Genomic DNA, 24,665 nt, shown 5'->3' with positions numbered 1-24,665 from the left:
CCTACCTGAGGTTATTAACCTGCTCACCTGTCATTTCCTAAGAACTCCTAAAGATTTCTGCTTCAACCCCTGTACTTTCAATCTAAGGAAACTATGGTTTTAAACTGGGGGAAGGGAACAGAAAAGAATGATTCAGCCTCTGGCAGCTTTTTACTGTGCTGGATAAGATAATTATTTTTTTTCCCCCAGAATGACCTGTAACTTCCCACATTTCTTTTTTTTTTTTTTTTTTTTTTTGCTGTATGCGGGCCTCTCACTGTTGTGGCCTCTCCTGTTGCGGAGCACAGGCTCCGGACGCACAGGCTCAGCGGCCATGGCTCACGGGCTCAGCCGCTCCGCGGCATATGGGATCCTCCCAGACCGGGGCACGAACCCGTATCCCCTGCATCGGCAGGCGGACTCTCAACCACTGCGCCACCAGGGAGGCCCCCTTCCCACATTTCTTACATTTCAACTTCAAGTTTCATTTCTTGGGATGCCTATGGCTTTTCACCTGGCTAGATGGAAGCCAAGATTTTACTTTTCTGTTGGGGGCTATTCTGCTAGGCTAGAGTCATTAGAAGCAACTTTAACTTTAGGTTGTTATATATATCACATCTTTCAAAGCATAATCAGGCTCTGTGGTTCATGATCTAGTTATTAGATTAAAGGTCTGTGTGGCCAAAGGGCTGTACTTCTAAAACTATTGAGAAATAAACAAAGTTGACTAGACAGGGAAGGAAAAGTCTACAAGTTGGTTGCTATATACTGATCAGTGGATTCTTTTCCTCCTTCCCTGGTTCACCAGAAAGCACACTTGCCCATACTGTTCACAATTCTCAAAATATGTTTGTTACTCTCAGGGCTCCTGGAATATATATCCTCCAACGGTTGCCTTTTGACTTCTCAATGAACTGTTCTGCACACCTCTGCTGCTTATATTTTAGGGTTTTTTTTCCCCCTTTGGAAGAGAGAAGAGTGGCTTGTAAAAATACTAGTGGAAAATAAGCATTAAGAATCACTTCACCTTCTCCATCAAATAAATCCACCTGAATTACCAGTTCTATGAACCAGATATGTAATTCAAAAGTTTGATGAAGAACAGAATACTTTGAGTCTCAAAATATCTCTCCATAAATTACTTATTAACTACAAAGGGACAAATAATAACTTGACAGTGGAGAAACTTCGTGGGCAACACCCTAACCAAGATACTAATGAGACAGATGACCACTAGGTGGCACCTGTAAGGATGCACAGAGAGACACACTGCCACCTCTGTGGAACGCCCATGAAAAGCACATAACATGAAACAACCATGAGGAAACAGAGCTCAAACCCAGACTGAGGATCATTCTACACAACAACCAGCCTATACTCTTAACAAACTCTCAATAATATGAAGAACAAAGAGGCTGAAGAGTTATTTCATATTTAGACCAAAGTGACACGAGAACTAAGTGCAACACATGATTGTAGACAGGTTCCTGGGCTGAAAAGATTAGCCATTAAGAATGTTACTGGAATAAGCGGCAAAATTTGAATATGGACAGTAGATCAGTCAACAGTATCATTGTTAAATTTGTGTCTTAGACCACTGTGCTGCAGTTTGGTAAGAAAATGTTGTTTCACTTAGGAAGTAATCACTATTTACAGGGAAAAGGGCACAATGTCTCCTTACCCTTAAGGGGTTCAGGAGAAAAAAACATGTATATATGGAGAGACAGTGAATGCCAAAGCAAATAAAGCTAAATATTAATAATTGGTGAATCTAGGTAAAGCATATACAAGAGTTCTTTGTACTTATCTTGCAACTTTTAAGTTTGAAATTATATCTATAACTATATATCTACATCTATATAGATATATAAAATCAACACATACCATTCAAAGTAAGTGCATCAACCTAAAATCCAGCCTATTCTTCAGGTATTGTTAGGCAATCTGAAGAGAGACAAAGGCTAGGATACCAACAGGGATTGGGTCAGTAGATTCATTCATTAGGACCCTGAGTACATTTCTACTAACTTAAATTATGCTTTCATTTGAATAAAACATTTTGGACTGCCTTAAACTTAGTGCCAATTACTTATACATTTAAACACTCAAAGTATGAATTCCATACTTTTCCCCAAGTGAGGCCCAAGGCGGTCAATATTCTCGTGTGCTAACAAGTAAGCAAGGCCAATTTCTATAACCTAACTATAGGACTTTTTTCTAATATGCCCAGTTCCCTATTTTCTTAGAAAATCCAATTTGCTCTGAGATTTCAAATACCACAGGTTCTTGTTTTTGTCACAACAAATGAAATATTTTATTCTTTAGCTTCTTAAAAAGAAATTCAAGAAATCTTTGCTCACTGCTAGCTTTCCTAGCTCTCTCCCAATATCTCCTTGATCAAGCTTTTCCACCCACTCTGGAATAATCCAGGGGTAATTAGAACTTCTTACCTTCTTTAGCCCAAAAGGAGCCAATTTATCACAAACTATCATGGATTGATTCTAAATTACCAAGAGCCCAATTACTAACAGAGGCAGGGAATCTTCTTTGCAATTAAAGTGATTGACTTCTTTGCAGACGCAGTAGCATTTCACTTTTTAATTATGTTCATTCGGATCAAATGTGAGAAAATTCTTCCTCATTTTATTTTCCTTCCAACAAACACAATACAACAAACATTAATCCCCAGAGTGATACAAGGCCAGACCTGCAAGGGCCTTCGGCAGGGCTGGACATCTATCAATGGGTCTTGTCCATTTTATGGGGTCTTAGTGGCTCCTTAAGCTCTAAAGGGAAAAAAGGGACTAATTATTTGTTACATCACATAGTTCATCTAAGGGCTTGCCAAACCTTCCAGCATCTGCTAAGTTGTGACGAGACAGCATTAGATATTTAGATAAACATAGACTACCGCGGAACAGAACAATTTTGTTTCTTGTGCAGGCAAAGAGCAGAGCCGCAGTGCTGGGGATGAAGCAGTGTGTGGAGGTAAACATAAGCAATGTGGGAACAAATCTGTTTTTTCTCACTTAGGTGGTATTAACATGATTATGTGTTGTCAAATTTTGAAAGAGAAAAATAGTCAAAATCAGTCTGAGAGAAGAAGGACACTCTGGAGGATATAAAGGAACATGAGGTCACCAAGACTTACACAGATTTCCCAAGGCCTGAAAGACAAGTGTCTGTCCACCTTGCTTTTAACCTTAAAGACTGGACAGTTGTGGCTGCCGCAGCCTGTTGACCCAGGGCCTGCATCCTTATTTCCCCTTCCCCTCTCTCCACGTGGTCAGCAGACTGGCGTCCGTTCACTCACTTGAGACATTCAAAGGTCAAGGTTTTTGCTCAATGAGTATCTTCCAGCGATCTGTGCTGCAGACAACAGTGACTATCCTTTGTCCTGGTATGAACGCAGTTGCTCACCGTTTTCCAAACACTTTCACACATATGTAAAGAAGAGTCTGGGAGCCCTCCAAGATTTTAAAGTTTAGTAAAAAATGAAATTACATAGTAAGCTTTTGAAAAATTAAAACATCCACGTATGTGAGATTGTACCTCTGCCTTTACTGCAGGCTGTTTGCGAAATTCAGGAAGCCCTGCCTTTCCATTCATTAAACGGACAGTCGTTGAGCACCTCCTAAGGGCAAGGCAGGATGCCAGGTGATGGAGGTGGAGAAACAGGGCTTGTTCCTTGCTCTGATGGGAAAGGCATGTAAGCAGACATCCTCAGCACAGGAAAACACAGAATGGAGGTGCTGTGATGGGATAAAAGGGTCACGCTTATAAGAACAAAGGAAAAGGGCATCCTTCCAATGCAGGAGACACAAACAAGGTCAGGAGGTTGGCAGGTGTCTTGAAGGAACGTCAGTCTTGCTGAGCGGGGACAGGAACTCCAGGCTTGCCCGACGTAGCTTGGGCATATATGCACGCCACATTCCAAGAACCAGAAACACAAGAAAGAAGAAGCCAGACCAGACACCACAAAGCTGTGACCATTGGGCTAAGAAGCCTGGGCTTTTTTATGAACCAAGGAGGAGCATGAAGGGGAAGTGATGGTCCAACTGGCTGTGCTGGTAGGGGCAGGGGGGCAGATGAGGCTGCTGAAATGATCCACTGAGGGCTGACAGAGCTGGCTGTGGCAATGGGAATGGAAATAAGTGGAGATTCAAGAGATTTGGGGCCGGTACAAACCACAGGGACTTGGAACCATCCTATGAATGGATGAGGAAGTAGGCAAAATAGACTCTGAGCACTATTATATGTGAACACTTGGATGGCATCCATGGACTGGCCAGCTTTTGCTGTTTAAACATTTACTGTGTTTAAACAGTCACATTCTGCATTGAGCCCTCGTTTTAAGCTCTTCAAACATCCCTGAGATAAGTGGGGGAGTTATTTCAATCCTCCTTTTTACAGATGAGAGAACCAAGACTGGCAAGGCTTAGCCCTAAGCAGGAAACCCAACTAACTCAACTAATTGGTGCAGAGCTGGGACGAAAGATCAGTATAGTCCTCATTACACAATCCAACGAAACACGAAGATAGCTCAAAACTGTCCTAGCATGTTTCCAGCCTAAGTGGGACAAAGTTCATACAACTTTATACTGTGAGCTGTGTTGTAAAGTGGTTTGTTGATAATGGCCATTCCAAAAGCCAACAGAAAGCTACCAGTATGCTGAATCATTAAAAACATGGATGTACAGGACTCAAGTCTTATAGCTTTTTGAACAAAATACCCTTCACAGATGCTATTTTTAGACTCAAGTTTTCCCAACATAAAGTTTTTAAAAGAACAATCTGTCTAAAAAGCATGTAAAGAAATTCACTGACAAAGGTTTAGATGTTTTAGGACTTTAATGTCCTTCACATGGACAACATAAAACACTGACAATGGATGAACAATAGAGGAAAAGACTCTTCAGCAAAGATCTTCCCGAACTCACAGCATCACTGGTCAAACACCATAAAGAGAACAGTCACGTGAACAAACAGTAAGGGAATTTAACACAGATTTTTGGTTTAACAGCATAACTGAAAAACAAAACCAACCAACCAATCAACCAACCGTTCTTCTACCCACTGAAAGGAAAGTAAAAGTGAATCAGGGAGCTTCCAAATCTTGTGAAGCAGCTTAAAAAGGGAAAGGGGAGGGGGGAGGGGAGGCACACAATTGTTGAGAATGTAACACTCTAATGCACAAGGTCAAGGACTCTAACATTCTCATAGTCTCAACATATACCAACAAGAACCATATTATTAGAAATATAAAGGCACAGAGATATAAATGCATAGAGATATAAACTATTTGGTATTAAAAACAGACCTTGCTAGATAAACATATGTCACTTTTATCCCTTTATGAGAATAACCGTATAAAGAAAGAATCCAGAAGACCCCACTGCTGTCATCTTGCAAAGGATCAAAACTCAGCACCTAGAGGGTCCCAGCCACCCTCCATGCTGTGTGTCTGTGTGTCTCTAAAAATAATAACCTGCACTTTGCAAATAATTAAACCCATAGGCAGCTTTGAATATGAGATCTAGGCAGAAAAAGTAGCAGCAAAGACAACAGTAGCTAGAATTTGGTAGAAAAGCAAGAGAAGATTTTTTTAAAAGCTTCCAGTTCAAGTCAGAATTAAGGTTAAGTTTCAACAGCTTGGGATAGCTGTGGCTGTTTTGCTGTTCTCTGAAAAAAGAAGAAAATCTATCATAAGCATGTTCATTTGAGAAAAATACTGTGTTTCTTTAGTTTTTTTAGCCATGTCCAGGTGACTTTCAATTTTGTACATTGTTCAAGGGCAGAGTGTATATTGGTTAGGATGTGCTCATAGCTGGTGCATCTCCAAAAAATGCTTCATGAAGGCTGCCAGCTTCTGGACATCTTCGATGGTGACAGCATTATACAGAGAGGCCCGAATGACTCCCACGGACCCAGAAGAACCACCGATGCAGCTGTTAAGAACAGGAGCATCTGGTTAAGCATCAAGATGACCCTCCTTCCCATCACCAGCTCCTTCAAGAGTCACGGCACCTGAGGCCATCGTGTCCACCCTCTCACCTGAAAGCCCCCGCAGGTGGCCAGGAGCTTCAGACATCTCAGTCACTAGAAAATTCCTTTCCAACGCAGTGAAGGACCGTCATGCTCACAGGTAACCTAGGTTAGCTCAACTCTTCGATGAGCCTGCCGTACAGGGGGCAGGGAGCGGGCAGCTATTCTCATGCGTGAGAACATACATTTTTCATGGAGCTTACAGAATTAACTACTCTCTCTGATGTTCAGGGGAGCAACAGTGATCTGTTCTTACACCGAACAGGCTTGTGCCAGCTGCACCAGAGCTGGGATGGCACCCTTTGTGCTCTCAGAGCAGATTTTCAAAGGAAATTTTGACCAAAGCTCCTAGAAGGTGTGGCCCCACCATGCTCTCGGCCGTGGAATCGTGCTAAGGGGTCTGTAAGCAGCAGCAGGAGAACCCCCGTAACAAATGGTCTTTCCCAGCTAGTTACAATAACTGCTACTCCAGGATGGGCAGGCTCCTAGATGTGTTTCCTTCAGCGTCTGAAAACTAAACTAATTCTCTGACAAGCTTCTGGATGGGACAAGTACTCACCACCTATGCCCTTTCAGGGAGATGATACTGAGTTCAAGAGCTTTGTCGAGAAATCTTTTTTCTAAAGCATCGTCTCCTTTGGTGTTGCCAATGTGGAATGGAGTATTCATCTTGCTTCTATTGGGGGCTCCGCTGGACATCTGAAAAACATGTCTTTTGTTCCAGCTATCTTTATGCAATGTGCAACTGCCATTAACAAAGCAACAGAAAAGTTTTAAAAACCATTTTCCAGATGCAAACAAGAGATTAAAAAAAAGATCTGTGCCAGGACATTTATAATTTACTTAGGGAGACCACTCTTGGATATGGAACAGTGAGTTAACATTCTCTTATACGACTCATACTTAATTTCCAAGAGTCTCAATTTCCTCATCTGAACATTGGGAATAATAATAATATCTCCATTTCATACTAGTTATGACAGTTCAGTGGTACAACATATATGAAACTTCCAACCCATGGCAGCCACACAGCAATGTGAATGACCTTTTCTCTACAAGGCTGCAGAGAAAAAAAATAAGTTGGTCCAAATAGTGGCTGTAAGATTTAAAAATAATGAGCAGCAGCTTTCAAAGCCCTTAAAACACTGTACTGTCCCAAGCTGTGTGACCTTGAACAAGTTACTAAGTCTCTCTGTTGTGCCTCTCTGATATGAGGACTAAATGGCCACAAATTCTCTGCACCCCTCCCAGCAAGAGGTGGGGTGTAGGGCTCCACACCTTTTGAATCTGGGCTGGCCTTGTGCACTTGCTTTGACCAAGAGACTGCAACAGGAGTGATGTTTTGCAACTTCCAAGCTGAGGCCTCAAGGGGCATGAGGCTTCTATACCTGCCCTCTTAAAACATCACTGCCATGTAAGCAAGCCCAAGCTAGCCTGCTGGAAATAACAGGCCCAGCCCACAGCCAGCACCAGCTGCCAGACAGGTGAGGGGGGCCATTTTAGACTCTAGGTGAATCACCAGATGACTTTGGTTGAATAAGTGATCTCAGATGAGACCAGTAGAAGAGACCACCCCACTGAGCCCAGCCCGACCTGCTGACTGAAAAGAATCCTGAGCAAAAGAAATGGCTGTGGTTTTAAGTCACTGTCTTGACGTGTTCTATGATGCAAAAGTAGATAACTGACAGAGTTTAGAACAGTGTCTGGAACACATTCAATTCTATGTAAATATCTATTGAAGTCAATAAATTTGTCTTTTTATTCTCAGCACCTTGCACAGGGCTCATACAGACTCTCAAAAATGAATGGGTCAAGTTTCATCTAGGATACGTTAGTATTGGACTTCAGTTTCTGATTTGGAAAGTAAGCAAGCCAAAATTATCTTCCACTGACAACCAAAGGAGACAAACAGAAGAGCTGACATGCTATTCTGGGTTACAAGGAAAATATGTAATAACTCTCTCCATTTTCTCAAGCACATCTTGTTTTATTCTTTCACTTCTACAGGGTGGGATTCATTAAAAGTAAACAACACAGAAAAGCAGTGTGAGGAAGCCCCCATTAAAAGCTATGCTCGCCCCTCAGGGCACACACATAATTCCTGTTAAAGTTGATAGGAGTCAAGTGCACGTTGACAGACAGAAGAGACGCAAGCAGGGAAACCAAGTATCTGGTAATAGGCTTTGAGCCTGAATTCTGGGCCCCCCTTTGCACAGGTCATAGGTATCCTGGTTGACATTTACATTAAAAATGTAGTGTCTACCCTCTTTGATATTCTGCTGCCTCAGGCTCCCCAGGTGAGAGTCCAATTATAGAGCTGGAGCAGCAAAAAGGACATGTGATTTAAGGGGAAAAAATATTAAAAGGGGGAAGAATTAAGAACCTGGATTTACAAAGAATCTGTATTTACAGTCGTCCCCCACACATTTACCCACACTACTGTGAACGTAGGTGGTACCATGACAGCAACAATGTCGTAACAACTAGAAACTGAAGATTAAATTTGCATGGTGCCCGAGAGTGTCCCTGGTGTGGGGCTGAGGGAAGGAAGAAAAAGATGAAGGGGAATTGGCTGCTCCCAACCTAGCAAGACGGCTGTGGAGGGAATTCAAATTCCACAGGACAAGCGCTGTGGAAGCACAGAGCTGAGCAAGTAACTCTGCCCGAGAGAAGGTTGAAGGTTTCAGAGGAAGGGAGGTGGGAGCGGTCAGGGCAGGGGGAGACGAAGGAAGGGCATGTGGCAGAGAGCTGTCTCTGCCAAGGTATGGGGGACCCCAGCAAGTTCTCTGCAGCACCTGGGGTGCTGGGTGCCTGGCTGGGGCCAGGACTGCAGACTGCGGAGGGTCTGTGTATGCTGTGATGCAAATATTTAATTTCTGTTTAAATGAATTATCAATGCTTCAATCAGTTAGACAAAAATTCAAGTCAGACTTTAAAATTGTCTAATTTAAAATGCAATTCTCAAGTAAACATGGACCAGTTGCTGGACTTTTCCACCAATCTGTGTTTCCCCCTGCCAGTGGCTTTATATGTTGATAGTTCATATGTTAAAATTACATTTTATTAATATTAACATATATGTTTAAAATGTTTCATCTATCCTTCTGCACTAACTTTTTCAGGTGAACACTGAACTGACTTCTAGATATTTACTAATTTTTGTGACTACTGCGAATGGGATCTTTCCTTGTTTTTTATTGTTATTTCTGGAGAATGGGAAAATAACTGACTTTTATATACTTAGACATAACCGATCACAATTCTGAACATGATCATTTCTAGTTTTTCCACTGATTCCTGCATTTTGAAAAAACAGTCATTATCATCTGTGATTTTTGTTGTCTCCTTAGTAAAGGCTCTGGAACCAGCCCCCCGACTCTCCCCATGTTCTTATCCTGACTGATCCCACTTCCCCACTGCACCTGACCCTAACCTGTCTGTGCTGCTGTAAAACACTGTCTGTTCACAGGGCTGTGATGGTAATAAAATGTATTAGTATCAGTAAAGCGCCAAGGGCTCTGCATATTTTATTTTATTTTGGGGTTGTCACTAGACATATCACATGCTTCCCTCTCTTTCCTAAGGCCTGGACCTCCATGAAAGTGAGAAAAGGTGACCTCAGATATGGATTTGATCACTTCAACAGCTTTATCATATGAAAATTAATATCATTAATATCTAATACATATTAAACACTATGTGTCAGGAACATCCTAGGTGCATTCCATAAGAACCACAAATAATATTAACAGCTAACCATTAAGGAAATAATTAACCGTTAAGGCTATTTTAATTTTAGCACACCAGAAAACATAAGAGGTATAAGTTCTACTAGCATTAAAAAAAAAGAGGGCTTCCCTGGTGGCGCAGTGGTTGGGAGTCCGCCTGCCGATGCAGGGGACACGGGTTCGTGCCCTGATCCGGGAGGATCCCACGTGCGGCGGAGCGGCTGGGCCCGTGGGCCATGGCCGCTGGGCCTGCACGTCCGGAGCCTGTGCTCCGCAGCGGGAGAGGCCGCGACAGTGAGAGGCCCACATACCGCAAAAAAAAAAAAAAAAAAAAAAAAAAAAAAGAAAAAGTTACCAATTCCAATAGTAGCTTTTCCTTTTCGACCACTTCCCAAAATTATAGTTCTCTTTTTCTGTCTAGCAGCTTTGGATGGTTCCTTCACAGATGGAGAAGTTATCCACTGGTACTGAGACAGAAATGATAAATATGCCATTTAAGTAACAGGTAATTTATGAGGGTTTGATCTTCATTGGAAATTAAGATACTTTAAGTTAATAAAAGGTTTTCAATCTGCATTTCTGGGAACCTAAATTAAAGCATCACACAACATTTTCAGAAACAGAAAAGCCATTTCATTTGACTAAAAACTTAGTTTTAAGATGGCAGAAAGTACCCTGATAATATTCTTTTAAGAAAGAAAGAAAAACAAGCCATTAAAGAGAAATTCTTCCGAAAGAACTAAAACATGTTATATACCTCTGACTTGGCACTCCTTCCATCTGGAAGACTTTTTTGATAACTGCTTTCATCACAGAATGATCTAGAGTAAAATAAATTGAAATTAGAGTAATTATTTCCCAATGAGTGGCTATTTCCATTTAAAACCAAAAGCCAACTAATTATTGCTTTTCCCATAAAATTAAATATGAAATCTACATTATGTAATTATACACTTATTTCCCCCTTTGTGTATTCTAATTTCTTCCTCAGAAACCTAAGATGCCACCTTGCAGACTGCCTCCAGTGGCTACTATTTTGGCAGCAGCAAAGGTCAACTTTAAACATTTTGCATCTAAAGTGGCTTTGGATACCTTTGGATAGAAAGTACAGTCTGAGCACTATCCAGACACTTAGATACCTAAAGGGCATCTAAGATATCAAACCAAAGTCCTGATATTCCCTCAAAAGCTGCTCCTCCCATCAGCCCCCTTTTGCTAAGTGATACCATCCAGTTGCACACATAATCATCAACAACTTGTCTCCTTGTTACTATTTCCTTCATACCCCACATCTAATCTATCTGCAAGTCTTGTTAGCTACACCCTCAAAACACACTGAATTAAACTGCTTTTCACTTGCTCCAAACTTCCAACCTAAGCTAGTCCATAAACATCTCTTTATTTGGACCACTGTGATAGTCTCCTAACTGGTCTCCCTGTTTCTCTTCTTGATCCCCCCAAGTCTATTCTCTATACCAGGTCACCTTATTCAGATACTATTTGGATCATGCCTTTTTCACTTCAAAACCCCTCTACTCGTTTAGAATAATCCACATCTTTACTCTGGCCTTCAAGACTTTACAAGAGTAGACCCCTGGCTAGCTCCTTGACCGCATGTCATACCACACTCTTGTTCACTCAGTACTCTGGCCATGTTGGCCTCCTTGCTTTTCCTTAAATACTCCACCCACCTACATGTCTGCATACTCATGGCCTCCTTGTCCTGGAATGTGCTTACCCCAGATCTTCCATGGCTTGCTCCTCTCTTCATTCAGGTCTCCATTCAAATGCCACTTCTCCAGTAAAGCTGTCCCCTAACAAACCTATCCAATGGAATCCTACCTGCCCCCTGTCACTCTCCTTACATTAAGGTATTTTTGCACTTCCTACTCTCTAAAATTATATTACTTATCTGTTTACTCATTTCTATCTGAACTCCTTCACTAGAATGTAAGCTCCACGAGGGCAAGACTTTTGTCTGTCTGGTTCACCGCTTTATCCCTAGTGCCTAAACCTGTATCTGGCACACAGAAGGTATTAAAAAATTACTTGTGAAACTGACAAATGAATAAAGTATTCCTTGCAAAAATTCAGAGTTTGCACAAGAAGGAAACAATGCTCTCAGTGGAAGCAGGCTTAGTATCTAGGTTCACCTCTATTCAGAGTAGAGATAAGAACAATTTACAAGTATAACTCACTTTAATTAGTACATTATCTGCTAAAAACATAAGGGAAGTGCAACACTAGAAAAGTACAGTTGAAGCTTGAACAACATGGGTTTGAACCTCGCGGGTCCACTGACGCACGGATATTTTTCAGTAAATATGTACTATCATCCTACACGATCCAAGGTTGGTTGAATCCACAGATGTGGAACCACTGACTATAAACTTATACCCAGATTTTCAACTGTGTGGGGGGCGGCATCCTTAACCCCCAAGTTGTTCAAGGGTCAACTGTATGTGATGAGGAAGGTTAAACACATTAAGTTTTAAAAATTGTCAATACGTGAACCAATTCTTTTTGTTTTGCTATGTGTTTATCAATTAAAAAAAAAAGTGACCCATACCAACAAGTGGATTTTTTCTTATATCCAGAACGAGCAGAGTTCTGTTGGTTTCAAGGGTCTTTAGTAAAGCCTTTGCTCCTTCATTGGTGAGGCACACTGCTGCAGATCAAGTGCTGTTGATGAAAGACAAAAGGTCACTTGCTAACTCTATACAGATTTAACATATAGACAACTCTCATTTTCTCACGTGTGGAAGAGTCCTGCAGAAGACAAGTCATGGCAGGTTTGTAATTTTGGGTATGGAAAAAAACAAATGTATACACACACACATAATGCATAATCCAATTTAAAAACCTCTTCTTGGATGTGCAATGATAACCCTGCCTTTAGTACCAATAAATCATCCAACATATTTTACAATTACAGAACTGAAGAATTACTGTATATAACCTATGAGCAAAAAACATCACAAAATGAATCTCAGTTCATAATTAGCAAGGGTGGCAGTGGCAGTGTAAACCTCACAAGCAAAAACTGGTGGAGCTCAGAAATGCACTGCATTCTTTTGATCATGATCTTGAGCTCCAAATCACACTTGCAACTAGTTAAAAGGGGAAAACAAAAATAGAAGAAATGTAATAACTGTTAGTTTTAGAACAAAAAAGACAAGTCTAAGAGGATACAAATAATAATAAATTCAAAGAGTGTGTGAATAGAGCATACTAAAAAACCTATCATGAAAGTATTATGGTCAAGAACTCTCTCCGTAAAAGGTCAGACAGTTTCAATTTCAGTGCTTGTGATTGGTCTGTTCATATTTTCTATTTCTTCCTGATTCAGTCTTGACAGGTTGTGCATTTCAAAGAATTTGTCCATTTCTTCCAGGTTGTCCATTTTATTGGCATAGAGTTGCTTGTAGTAATCTCTCATGATCTTTTTTATTTCTGCACATATGGTCACCTTATCTTTGATAAAGGAGGCAGGAATGTACAGTGGAGAAAGGACAGCCTCTTCAATAAGTGGTGCTGGGAAAACTGGACAGGGACATGTAAAAGTATGAGATAAGATCACTCCCTAACACCATACACAAAAATAAGCTCAAAATGGATTAAAGACCTAAATGTAAGGCCAGATACTATCAAACACTTAGAGGAAAACATAGGCAGAACACTATGACATAAATCACAGCAAGATCCTTTTTGACCCACCTCCTAGAGAAATGGAAATAAAAACAAAGATAAACAAATGGGACCTAATGAAACTTCAAAGCTTTTGCACAGCAAAGGAAACCATAAACAAGACCCAAAGACAACCCTCAGAATGGGAGAAAATATTTGCAAAGGAAGCAACTGACAAAGGATTAATCTCCAAAATTTATAAGCAGCTCATGCAGCTCAATGGCAAAAAAACAAACAACCCAATCCAAAAATGGGCAGAAGACCTAAATAGACATTTCTCCAAAGAAGATTTACAGACTGCCAACAAACACATGAAAGAATGCTCAACATCATTAATTATTAGAGAAATGCAAATCAAACTACAATGAGATATCATCTCACACCAGTCAGAATGGCCATCATCAAAAAATCTAGAAACAATAAATGCTGGAGAGGGTGTGGAGAAAAGGGAACACTCTTGCATTGCTGGTGGGAATGTGAATTGGTACAGCCACTATGGAGAACAGCATGGAGGTTCCTTAAAAAACTAAAAATAGAACTACCATACGACCCAGCAATCCCACTACTGGGCATATACCCTGAGAAAACCATAATTCAAAAAAAGTCATGTACCAAAATGTTCATTGCAGCTCTATTTACAATAGCCCAGAGATGGAAACAATCTAAGTGTCCATCATCCGATGAATGGATAAAGAAGATGTGGCACATATATAAAATGGAATATTACTCAGCCATAAAAAGAAATGAAATTGAGCTATTTGTAATGAGGTGGATAGACCTAGAGTCTGTCATACAGAGTGAAGTAAGTCAGAAAGAGAAAGACAAATACTGTATGCTAACACATATATGTGGAATTTAAGAAAAAAAATGTCATGAAGAACCTAGGGGTAAAACAGGAAAAAAGACACAGACCTACTTGAGAATGGACTTGAGGATATGGGGAGGGGGAAGGGTAAGCTGTGACAAAGTGAGAGAGGGGCATGGACATATATACACTACCAAACGTAAGGTAGATAGCTAGTGGGAAGCAGCCACATAGCACAGGGAGATCAGCTCGGTGCTTTGTGACTGCCGTGAGGGGTGGGATAGGGAGGGTGGGAGGGAGGGAGACGCAAGAGGGAAGGGATATGGGAACAGATGTATATGTATAACTGATTCACTTTGTTATATAGCAGAAACTAATACACCATTGTGAAGCAATTATACTCCAATAAAGTTGTAAAAAAAAAAAAAGGTCAGACAAAAATCAGAATAAATGATCATGAATTCTAGTAGTTTTGGGGCTGAACAACGTATTCATTTAAACAAAAGGGATCATCACAAAAGCACAGGTATTAAAAAATATTACATGAAAGGAAACTACCATGAGTCTTTTTTTTTAAGTGTCGTGTGGACCATCACATTAAAATAACTGGAGTCTTTCAACACCCCATGACACACGGAAATAGAAAGTCAGACATATGGATCTGACAGGATATGATACAACCCTTACAAACTCTCACTACAGAAGAATGGACACAGGGTATAATTAACCAATTAACCAAATTAATACAAACAGCCAGTAAACCTCACCAGTAAATCAAATGAATACAAAATAAAACAACATGTGGTTATTCTCCTATCAGATTAAGACAAGACTCTGTAATAAAAGCCGGGCTTCCCTGGTGGCGCAGTGGTTACGAGTCCGCCTGCCGATGCGGGGGACACGGGTTTGTGCCCCGGTCCAGGAGGATCCCGCATGCCGCGGAGTGGCTGGGCCCGTGAGCCATGGCCGCTGAGCCTGCGCGTCCGGAGCCCGTGCTCCGCAACGGGAGAGACCACAACAGTGAGAGGCCCGCGTAATGCAAAAAAAAAAAAAAAAAAAAAAAAAGTTTATACCCTTTTGATCCAACAACTCTCTTTCTAAGAATTTAACCAAAAGAAATAGAGATATAGGTAAGGATATATATCAGAGTACTATTTGTAACTGAAAACCTGGACATAGCTTATATACAAGAATGGATAAGCTATGTGTACTGTGGCATATTCATATAGTGGAACACTGAACAGTCACAAAAAATGATGCAGTAGATGCAAATTTACTGACTTGCTAAGATGCTCACACTAAATTAACTGAAAAAAGTTACAAAATTTGGAGTAATCCCACTTGCATCAAAAAGGGAGAGGTACTCATTTTTGAAGTTTTACACTTTTTAAAAGTGCTACAAGCCAGTGTTTGTGAGAGGCAGGCTTCACATCCACTGTTGGGGTGGACTACAAATTGGCACAGCATTTCTGGGTGGTAATTTGGCAACGTGTATGAAAAGTCTTAAAAATATGTCTCACTTAGTCATTCCACTTCTAGTACCTTATTCTACAGAAGTAATCCTGATGGACACAGAGATGTATATACAATGTATTCACATTGTTTCTGACAGGGAAAAATAAACTGTCTAAATCTAATTTCAAAGAATTGATTAAACTATGGGACATCAATATGATGGAATACTACATGATACATCATTAAGTGAAAAAAGAAGGAATATGAAATAGCAAGTGTACTACAATTCTATTTTTGTAATCCCTAAGTGTACAAATATATTTATAGAAAAAAAAAGACTGAAAGTATATATACCAAAATGAACAGTGATTATGTCTGGGTATTAAGATTAAGGTAATTGTTCTCCTGTTACTCTGTATTTTCTGTAAAGAATATATGCAACTCTTAGAGAAAGCTTAAAAGCAACATAAGAGCTATCAGAAAAAAAGATTCCTATCACAACAGTATCATGCCAAAAGCTAAGCATATATCATATTAAAAATTCAATATTTTCAATTTTAGAATTTACCTCTAAGCCATAATTCCTCACTAAGAGATTCTGCAAAAGCACTTGCACCCAGGTCACCAATGAGCATGTTGCAGTTCAGAGTGATGCGCCTCAAACCAGCCATACAGTCAAGATCAGGTCTCCTGGAAAGAAGACTCTCAGCCCAGGTTTCTTTGTGCCTTCTGATAGTCTGATACTTCAAAGATTTAATGGGATGAAATTAAGATGCTTGAATATGGAAACAGGGTGTGCCTACTGAGTATGGCTTTTTATGTCAGAGATTTACACACACACATATCAAGCATATATGCCAGGAACATCAACCTGAGAAATTAAACAGTCAGTTCTGGTTTTTCGAGTCCAGTGACCCAGATTCTAGTCGGTCAGTGATTAGATTCTAGTCACTGGATGTCCTGTTTTTGAACATTTATGTAAAGTTGGACAACTCAATTACAGTCTAGGAATTATTTTCCTTATCTTCTAAGTCAGGGAATTGGTTCTAAATTCTATCTTTGATGAGGTTCTATATTTCATCATTCTGTCCTCTAATGGCCTCCAAACACCTGACTGCACAAACCATAAGAAAACTTTTTAATATGCATCTTATTTATTAACAAATCATATACACAAAGTTCCATACATATAATTTATGTACAGATTTTTAAAAATACAAAGGTAAAAAATGTTCTAGGGGCTTCCCTGGTGGCGCAGTGGTTGAGAGTCTGCCTGCCAATGCAGGGGACACGGGTTCAAGCCCTGGTCTGGGAAGATCCCACATGCCGCAGAGCAACTAGCCCCGTGAGCCACAATTACTGAGCCTGCGCATCTGGAGCCTGTGCTCCGCAACAAGAGAGGCCGCGATAGTGAGAGGCCCGTGCACCGTGATGAGGAGTGGCCCCCACTTGCCGCAACTAGAGAAAGCCCTCGCACAGAAACAAAGACCCAACACAGCCCTAAATAAATAAATAAATAAAATAAAATAAAATAAAATGTTCTAATATTTTCTTTTCCTAACTCCTAAGGCATTATTTTATTTTACTTATTTTTAAAAAATATTTATTTATTTATTTGTTTGTTTGTCTGTGCCGAGTCTTTAGTTGCTGCATGCCGGATCTTTTAGTTGTGGCATGTGGGCTCTTAGTTACGGCATGCATGTGGCATCTAGTTCCTTGAGCAGGGATCGAACCCAAGCCCCCTGCATTGGGAGTGCATAGTCTTAACTGCTGGACTGCCAGGGAAGTCCCAAGCATTATTTTAAAAACTATATTTACAAAATGGATTTCACATGCTACCTAGGGTATGCACACAAGCTTTAGAGGCCTGGACTATGCAGAGCCAGTTTGATGTGTCTTGGGAAAATAATGGTTTGACATTTAAGCACAAGTACTGCCTTAAAGACATTCAATTCTTTGTATTCATAAAATAAATTTTGGTAACAGGGAACACTGACTGTAAATGAAAAAAGTCTTATTACATTCTTGAAAAAATAAAAGACTCAAAGTGCCTTTGACACTCTAAAAGGAAAATCATTAGTGCCATTTTTCTATTAACAATAACTTCTAAAAGCTCCAAGCAGAAACAACAGCAATCACTTACACAGTGCTTAGTATGTGCCAAGCATTATTTATACAAATTAGTTCATTTAAACCTCATAATGAGGCATAGAGGTTAAGTGATGTGCCCATGGTCACTAGCTATGAAATGGGAGAAAGGGAATTTGAACCTAGGCCATTTGGCTTCGGCACCCAAGTTCTTGACTGTTTTCTACCTCAGGGGTCAATGGACTTGGCCTGTATAGGTTCAAAGAATTTTTCAATTTTTAAAATCTAAATTTAAACATTTCCAGATTTGTGGGCTATACAGTTTCTGTTGCAACTACTCTACCCCACTAGCGTAGGGTGAAAGTAGCCATAACTACCATGTAAACAATGGGTGCGACTATGTTCCAAAAAAACTTTCTTTACAAAACCAGGTGACGGGCTAGATCTGGCCCACCAGCCATAGTTTACCTATCCCTGATCTGCACCAGCAAACTATTAAAAAGGCTTCATGTCAAATTATTAAATAACGTTAGGCCTAAATACAGTAATTATAACCACTGTAAAGTTGTTAAGGCATTATTTTAAAAACTGTATTTACAAGTTGCTGATGTACTGATTTTTTTTTTTTTTTTTTTTTGTGGTATGTGGGCCTCTCACTGTTGTGGCCTCTCCCGTTGCGGAGCACAGGCTCCAGACGCACAGGCCCAGCGGCCATGGCTCACGGGCCCAGCCGCTCCGCGGCATGTGGGATCTTCCCGGACGGGGGCACGAACCCGTGTCCCCTGCATTGGCAGGCGACTTCCAACCACTGCGCCACCAGGGAAGCCCGATGTACTGATTTTTATTAGTTTAAAAACTACAGCAACTAATAAACACTTGATTCATTTAAGTCTTGAAGACTATAACAGCATAGTTTCTTCACAGTATTACAATAAATGTTTTCAGTAACTAAAAGTACATAAAAGTATTATTATGTATTATATATTAAATCTCTTATTTCTAAAATTAAGTGGACTATCTTTACTAAATCGTAGAATCCCAAACTGCAAACTGGTCATATTCTTTCAGCAAAATGAAAGCTGCACTCACATGTATCAAAAGACAAAAATTAACTGCCATCTGTATCAATATATTAATGTGCTTCAATCACATATGTTTTCATGAAAGTTTAAACTTAAAATCACCTTTAAGATCTAGGCCATGTGATCTGTTCCCTGCCATGTCAGATTACACCCCGTGAAGTTTACTTAACTTGTCTTAAGTGTGACAGAATTCTTTATACCTTGACAAATAACTAAAAGGAAAAAAAAAAAACCACACACACAATAAGATGAAGAGCCTATACATTTGTCAATCTTGACTTATTTGCTTTTCTTGAGTCAATTGGAGGTTTATAGCCACATTTTTAAAATCATTAACTACAATCTTCCCAAACAGGTAATTGACGAACAGATGCATTCTAAAACTTGTCAGTGACAAAGTGTTATTCCAGTTTACAGCAACAGTTTAATTCTATTTAGATACTAAAACTGAATACACTGAATACTGAAAACTTTATTCCCAACCACTCAGCAAAGTACTACACACCTTTTCAGATATAGGAAAAAAAAGAAAAAAATAAAAAGCATAAGATTCTTCCTATTTTCATTTCCAAAGATACATCCCAATCTTGATGATCAATCAGCGATTTAAACGTCAACTATAAACCCAGTATACTGCTGCTATGCAGTGTACTAGAGCAATAGAAGAGAGAGGACCTCAAACCCTCTGTTCCCTCAAATTGAAAGGCAGGCTTCCTTACACCTCCAGACCACTACTGGACACAGGGAACACACACTAATGTTTCAGGACCCCAACCAACAGTCACCTGCTTTGTGATTACTTCCATGACACACCCTCACCAACACCACTGAGTTTGCTGCTCCTATGAGACGTTACATGTATTTCCTATTTTAACACATACCACAGTGCATCATAATTATGATTGCAGATAGATGTTCTAACAATTTAAAGAGAATGATGACTTTTTTGCTCTTTACATCTTGCTATTTCCCTTCCCATAATATTTCTTGAAGAGAAACCATAAAAATATAGACAAACACAAAAAAACAGAAAATATACAAAATGTGTGGTTTGTGGCTTAACACAAACTTAAGTAAAATTAATTGTGACAGTATCCGGCATGACAAACTTTCATGGTACAAATGAGAACGGACCAAGGTTTGAGCAGGTACAGGAGACAATCCAGGCATGAACAACACCAAGAAAAGGTAGACAGGAAGTAACATGGTGTGTAGGAAATCACGAAACCAGCCCGATGGGAAGAGACTTAAACAAGACTGAACCACACTTTCTAAACCTCCAACTCCAACTGGACAATTTGCAGGACACAGGTGCACCAAAGTGGCCAATCTATTCAATCTCTTTAATGTGGAGGAAGAATTTAAAATTTTACTGGTTTAGTTCGCCCCAAAAGCAACTATCAAATGTTGGCAGGACACAATGAAGGCTTACCTTTGTTAACATAGTTACGTCTCTCTCTCTCACAACTAGCCCACTTAGCTCCAGGTTCCTTAGCGCACCCGACGCACTTACACAGCATTTAAGAGCTTTACACAACTGGAAGGTCACATCTTTATATCTTATCGCAGGAACACGACTTCTGTAAACTTTATTTCTGTCAGAACCTAAAGCAAAATTATTGTAAATGAGTGATTTAAACCATACATTTTATCATCATTAAAAAGCATCTAAAGAAAAAAAAGCATTTGCTCCGTGCTAAGGGTTAGAAACGACTCCTGCCCTTAAAGCCTTCATTAAGGAGGGACATGTATAAACTCAAAATTTCAAACACATGAGATAAAGAACCATAACCTTTATGCACAGAGGTTCCTATGGAGGCAAAAAGTTATATCTAAGTGACGGCTTCATGATAACCCTGAAGTACAATCTAGAAAGATGAGGCTATGCAGAGTTGGAGGAGGAGGTGCCTTAACTGCAGAGGGAGCACCTGTGCAAAGACACTCAAGTCTAACAACTGCTGCGCACTGTAAATACTGCAGGTGGGGATGACTAAAGGCCAGGGGTCCAAGTGTGAGAAGAGACAGAAATGAAAATAGAGATGTTGGCCGAAGCAAGCCTGGGAGAGAGCATGGCTTGTATCCCACAGGTGATGAGGCCTGGGGCTACCACTGGCTGAGTAAGGGTGCCTTCGCTGATTAGAAAAAGGCGCCCCGCTGCTTAAGGACCGACTAGATAAAGGGAGTGATCACAGAAAGCTTCCCTTCCTCAGGGCCAAAGAGCCCCATGAGGCTTGGCCAAGCACAATTCAGACTCACGCCTCTGTGCAGAGCACACGCTGGGCGGCTAGTATGCACTAACTCTGTGTGGGCAAGCCATTAGCAGCATTATTTTAGGCGTATCTTTTTTTTTTTTTTTTTTGCGGTACGCAGGCCTCTCACTGTTGTGGCCTCTCCCGTTGCGGAGCACAGGCTCTGGAAGCGCAGGCCCAGCGGCCATGGCCCACGGGCCCACGGACCCAGCCGCCCCGCGGCATGTGGGATCTTCCCGGACCCGGGCACGAACCCGCGTCCCCTGCATCGGCAGGCGGCCCCTCAACCACTGCGCCACCAGGGAAGCCCCAGGTGTATCTTTTTATGTTAGCAGATCACTCAACCTGAGTAGGCAGATGAACTTAGAGGAACTGAGCCCAGGAGCTGTGAAACTACCCAGGAGCTTCTGCCATAGTTTCTGCCGGGCAAAATGTAATATGGATGAAGAAGCAAATTTAGGAGGTCAAAATCACAAGCTAGACCCACTGGATGCAAGACATAAAGAAGGTTCAGTGAAGGAACTCTGAAGAGAATGGGCTCTGCAATAAATTTTTCTTACATTCAATGTAAAACATTAGGCAAAATTAAGTACAGTGGCCTTTAAGGTCCCTGCCAGCTCTAATTTCTTTTGATTTCTAACTTATTACTCTGGTTAAGTAAAGTGCCTTCAGAGGGACAGAACAGTTCTTACACCTGAATGGGATGCAAAGAATAATCTGACTTCTCTTCACCAGGGGATGAGTTGAACTGTCCTTGCAGAAGAGATAACAGATGGTGTGAACCCCAGATCCTAGAAAAGGGCCAGGCACACGATAAGTATTCAGCTTTTTGAAAACAAATGAACAATCGTTTCCTCTCCTAGATCCTCACACCCTTCCTCTGCTGGCTACTTTCTCTCACCTTATAAACATCCTCAAATATACCCACTTAAAAAACTCTCAGACCTATGATTCTTTGGACCTTCTTGTGGATAACCTAAGTCTCTACCATGCCTTCAAACACCTGTCCTCCCCAAAAGCCCAGATCTGTACCTTGGGCCCAGACCTGTCTATCAGGCCTCTCTAAAGCACTGAAAATTAAGTAAGATCCTCTCGCCACCCCCATTCCCTTTCTCCTGTGCTCTGTATCTCTCAAAAAGATGCAGCTGTAAACTGTCACCCACGCTTGCTGCCCTCCCTTTGCTAACTGGTCACCAGGCCTCACCCACTCTCTCTCAGATCTGCAAAATCCAGTCCCACCTTTTATAACTTAAGTGTGACCCTCAGATTACAATTCACCCTGCACCTAATCAACTGCCTTCCACATGGAGGTCCGAGTGAGCCTCTAAACCAGAATTCCATTTCACTGTTCTTTGGTGTTTCCCACAGCCTTCAGGATAAACATCCAAAGTTTTGACATGACAAACAAGGCCCCTTTCTGTTTGTCCCCACTAGGTTTCCAGTATCAACTCTCATTTCTTTCCCAAACCCTGAGTTCCAGTTCTGTACCTCAGTTTTGCCATATTTTCTTACAATTTCTCAAACTTTGACACACACTGATCCCTCCTGCCACCCCAGGAGCTTCTACATATCCTTAGAAAGGATGGCACCTCCTCCAAGAAGCCTATCCTGAACTTTCCCTTCCAAGATTCTGTGCTCTGCAAAGGGGAAAGGTTGGGGGGAGGAATAAATTAGGAGTTTGGGATTAACATATATACGTGACTATATATAAAATAGATAATCAACAAGGACCTACTGCATAACACAGGGAACTCTACTTCGTATCCTGTAACAACCTGTATGGGAAAAGAATCTGAAAAACAATGGATATATGTATAAGTGAATCACTTTGCTGTACACCTGAAACTAACACAATATTGTAGATCAACTATACTCCAAGATAAAATAAAAATTAAATAAAAAAAAAAAGATTCTGTGTTCTGTAGCACCAGAACTCACTTCTTCCAGAGCACTGACTACTGTGCTTGTGTTTACCTGCCGCCCAGTAGAAGGGAAGATTACCTAGGGCAGAAGCATCGTCTCCAGCAGCCCTTGGTTCTGACAACTCATTCAAGTGCCAGGCTACTTTACACACATAACCTGCTTAATTAATTCTAAGAACCCAAAGAAAGAGTGGTTTTTAATGTCATTTTACAAGTGTGGGGATTGTAGTGCAAAAGTAACCTGCCCAGGCCACAGAGAGCATAAGCCCTGGAATTTAAACCCTAAGCTGCCTTCACACCGGTGCTCTTTCCCCTATATGATACGACTATTGAAAAAAAGATTTTTTTTTCCTGAGCCCTGTTTTAACGGAAAGGAAATGAAGCTGGGATATATCAATTTCCTAATCGTTTTGGTCTGTACCAGACAAAGTCATTCAACAGACCAGGTAACATCTGTGGAATAATTAACGATGCTCCAAACTGTGCTAAGTGTTCTACATTGTAGACTCTACGAGCATTAACAGAGTGAGTCCATACAACCGCCACAGAGAGCGGGTCCTGTTACGCCCATGATACAGATGAGAACACTGAGACCTAGAAGGTTTAGGGCACTCGGCCAGGGTCACGGAGCTGGTAGGAGTCCTAGGCCGCACGCCCCGTCTAGTGCACGCAAACCCGGGCACTGGGCGCCGGTTCTAGTGCCCACCCTCCACCTTGCACCATCTAAAACCCCGCTTCGCAGCGCCCACACGAGAGACCACGGAAGCGGGAATTACAAACCTGTCTCGCCAAGCCGTGGCTGGAAGAAGCTCTGGATACAGATCAGGGGCAGACGGTGCTCAGGAGCGGCGCCTAGTCCACCCCGCGGAGGCGGTCGGCGTTGAAGTCCAGCAGGCTCTCCCGCGGGGCGGCGCGCACGGCGGGCAGAGACACCGAATCCTGCAACGCGCACAGGTCCTCACAGCGCCAGAAGAAGTCGGCCGCGCTGTCGCGGAGCAGCTTCACCGAGTGATCATGGCCCGAACGCGGCCTCGGGGACGCTGGCTGCGGAAACGATGCCCACACCCGCCTGGGGGCCACGGCTCGCCTCCCGGCCCCTTGGGCGCCCACCGCCCGGCGGCTGCGGCCCCGCAGCATGCGTAGGAACGGCGTCGCAGCCAGAAGACACAGGGCCACGGGCCCCAGCTAGGCCGGCCCCTTGATGCCGCGCTCCAGCTCCGCCTCCAGCCGCAACATCTGCAGTTCACGCCGACCTCCACTGCTTCCACGCCGCCGGGCTGCAACTGAAGCCTGTGTGAGGCCCCGTGGAGGCGGGGCTCTAGGACGTCAGCGAACTCGCCGTGCGTCACCACGCAGCTACGCCTCCCATGGGGACGCGGCCTGAGGAGCAGGGGCGGGAGCTCCGAGACTAGGGCGGTGCGAAAGGTAGGGGGTGTGGAGAATTTGGGGTTTCCAAAAAGCGTTTGCTGACTCATCCAAACAAAAGTGAGACATGGTTGTATCAGCGCATTTTAAAAGTAAACTCCCGATAAGTGTCTGTGCTCGCCCCGCCCAGGAGAGAGCGTGCACTCCGTGAGGGACACATGAAGAGCTGAGTGAACGTCTGCCTGTGGTCCGTTACCTGG

At 41.8% G+C, this 24,665-nt stretch overlaps 1 protein-coding gene across 5 annotated transcripts; it reads right to left on the bottom strand.

Moving 5' to 3' along the window:
• Window positions 1-4,845: 4,845 nt before the first annotated feature.
• LOC309808184 (centrosomal protein of 78 kDa-like) lies at window positions 4,846-24,291 on the bottom strand. 5 transcript variants are annotated; one of them, XM_082628208.1, is made up of 8 exons: window positions 23,821-24,291; window positions 20,302-20,474; window positions 12,322-12,434; window positions 10,510-10,573; window positions 10,108-10,219; window positions 6,584-6,723; window positions 6,034-6,156; window positions 4,846-5,927 (listed from the first exon to the last, which is right to left on the bottom strand). In XM_082628208.1, the coding sequence occupies exon 1, from the start codon at window positions 24,175-24,177 to the stop codon at window positions 23,893-23,895; it is 285 nt and encodes a 94-aa protein (XP_082484334.1). In that variant the 5' UTR covers window positions 24,178-24,291; the 3' UTR covers window positions 4,846-5,927; window positions 6,034-6,156; window positions 6,584-6,723; window positions 10,108-10,219; window positions 10,510-10,573; window positions 12,322-12,434; window positions 20,302-20,474; window positions 23,821-23,892. The 5 variants fall into 5 exon arrangements, with proteins under 5 accessions (XP_082484334.1, XP_082484333.1, XP_082484336.1 ...); XM_082628207.1 differs by lacking the exon at window positions 6,034-6,156; XM_082628210.1 differs by lacking the exons at window positions 6,034-6,156; window positions 10,108-10,219.
• Between the last annotated feature and the right edge of the window lie 374 nt (window positions 24,292-24,665).

This window comes from Mesoplodon mirus (assembly GCF_964341445.2).
Source record: "Mesoplodon mirus genome assembly, chromosome: 7".
Taxonomy (NCBI): Eukaryota; Metazoa; Chordata; class Mammalia; order Artiodactyla; family Ziphiidae; genus Mesoplodon; species Mesoplodon mirus.
The sequence above is the reverse complement of the archived record's forward strand: the minus strand, read 5'-3'. Positions and strand labels throughout refer to the sequence as shown.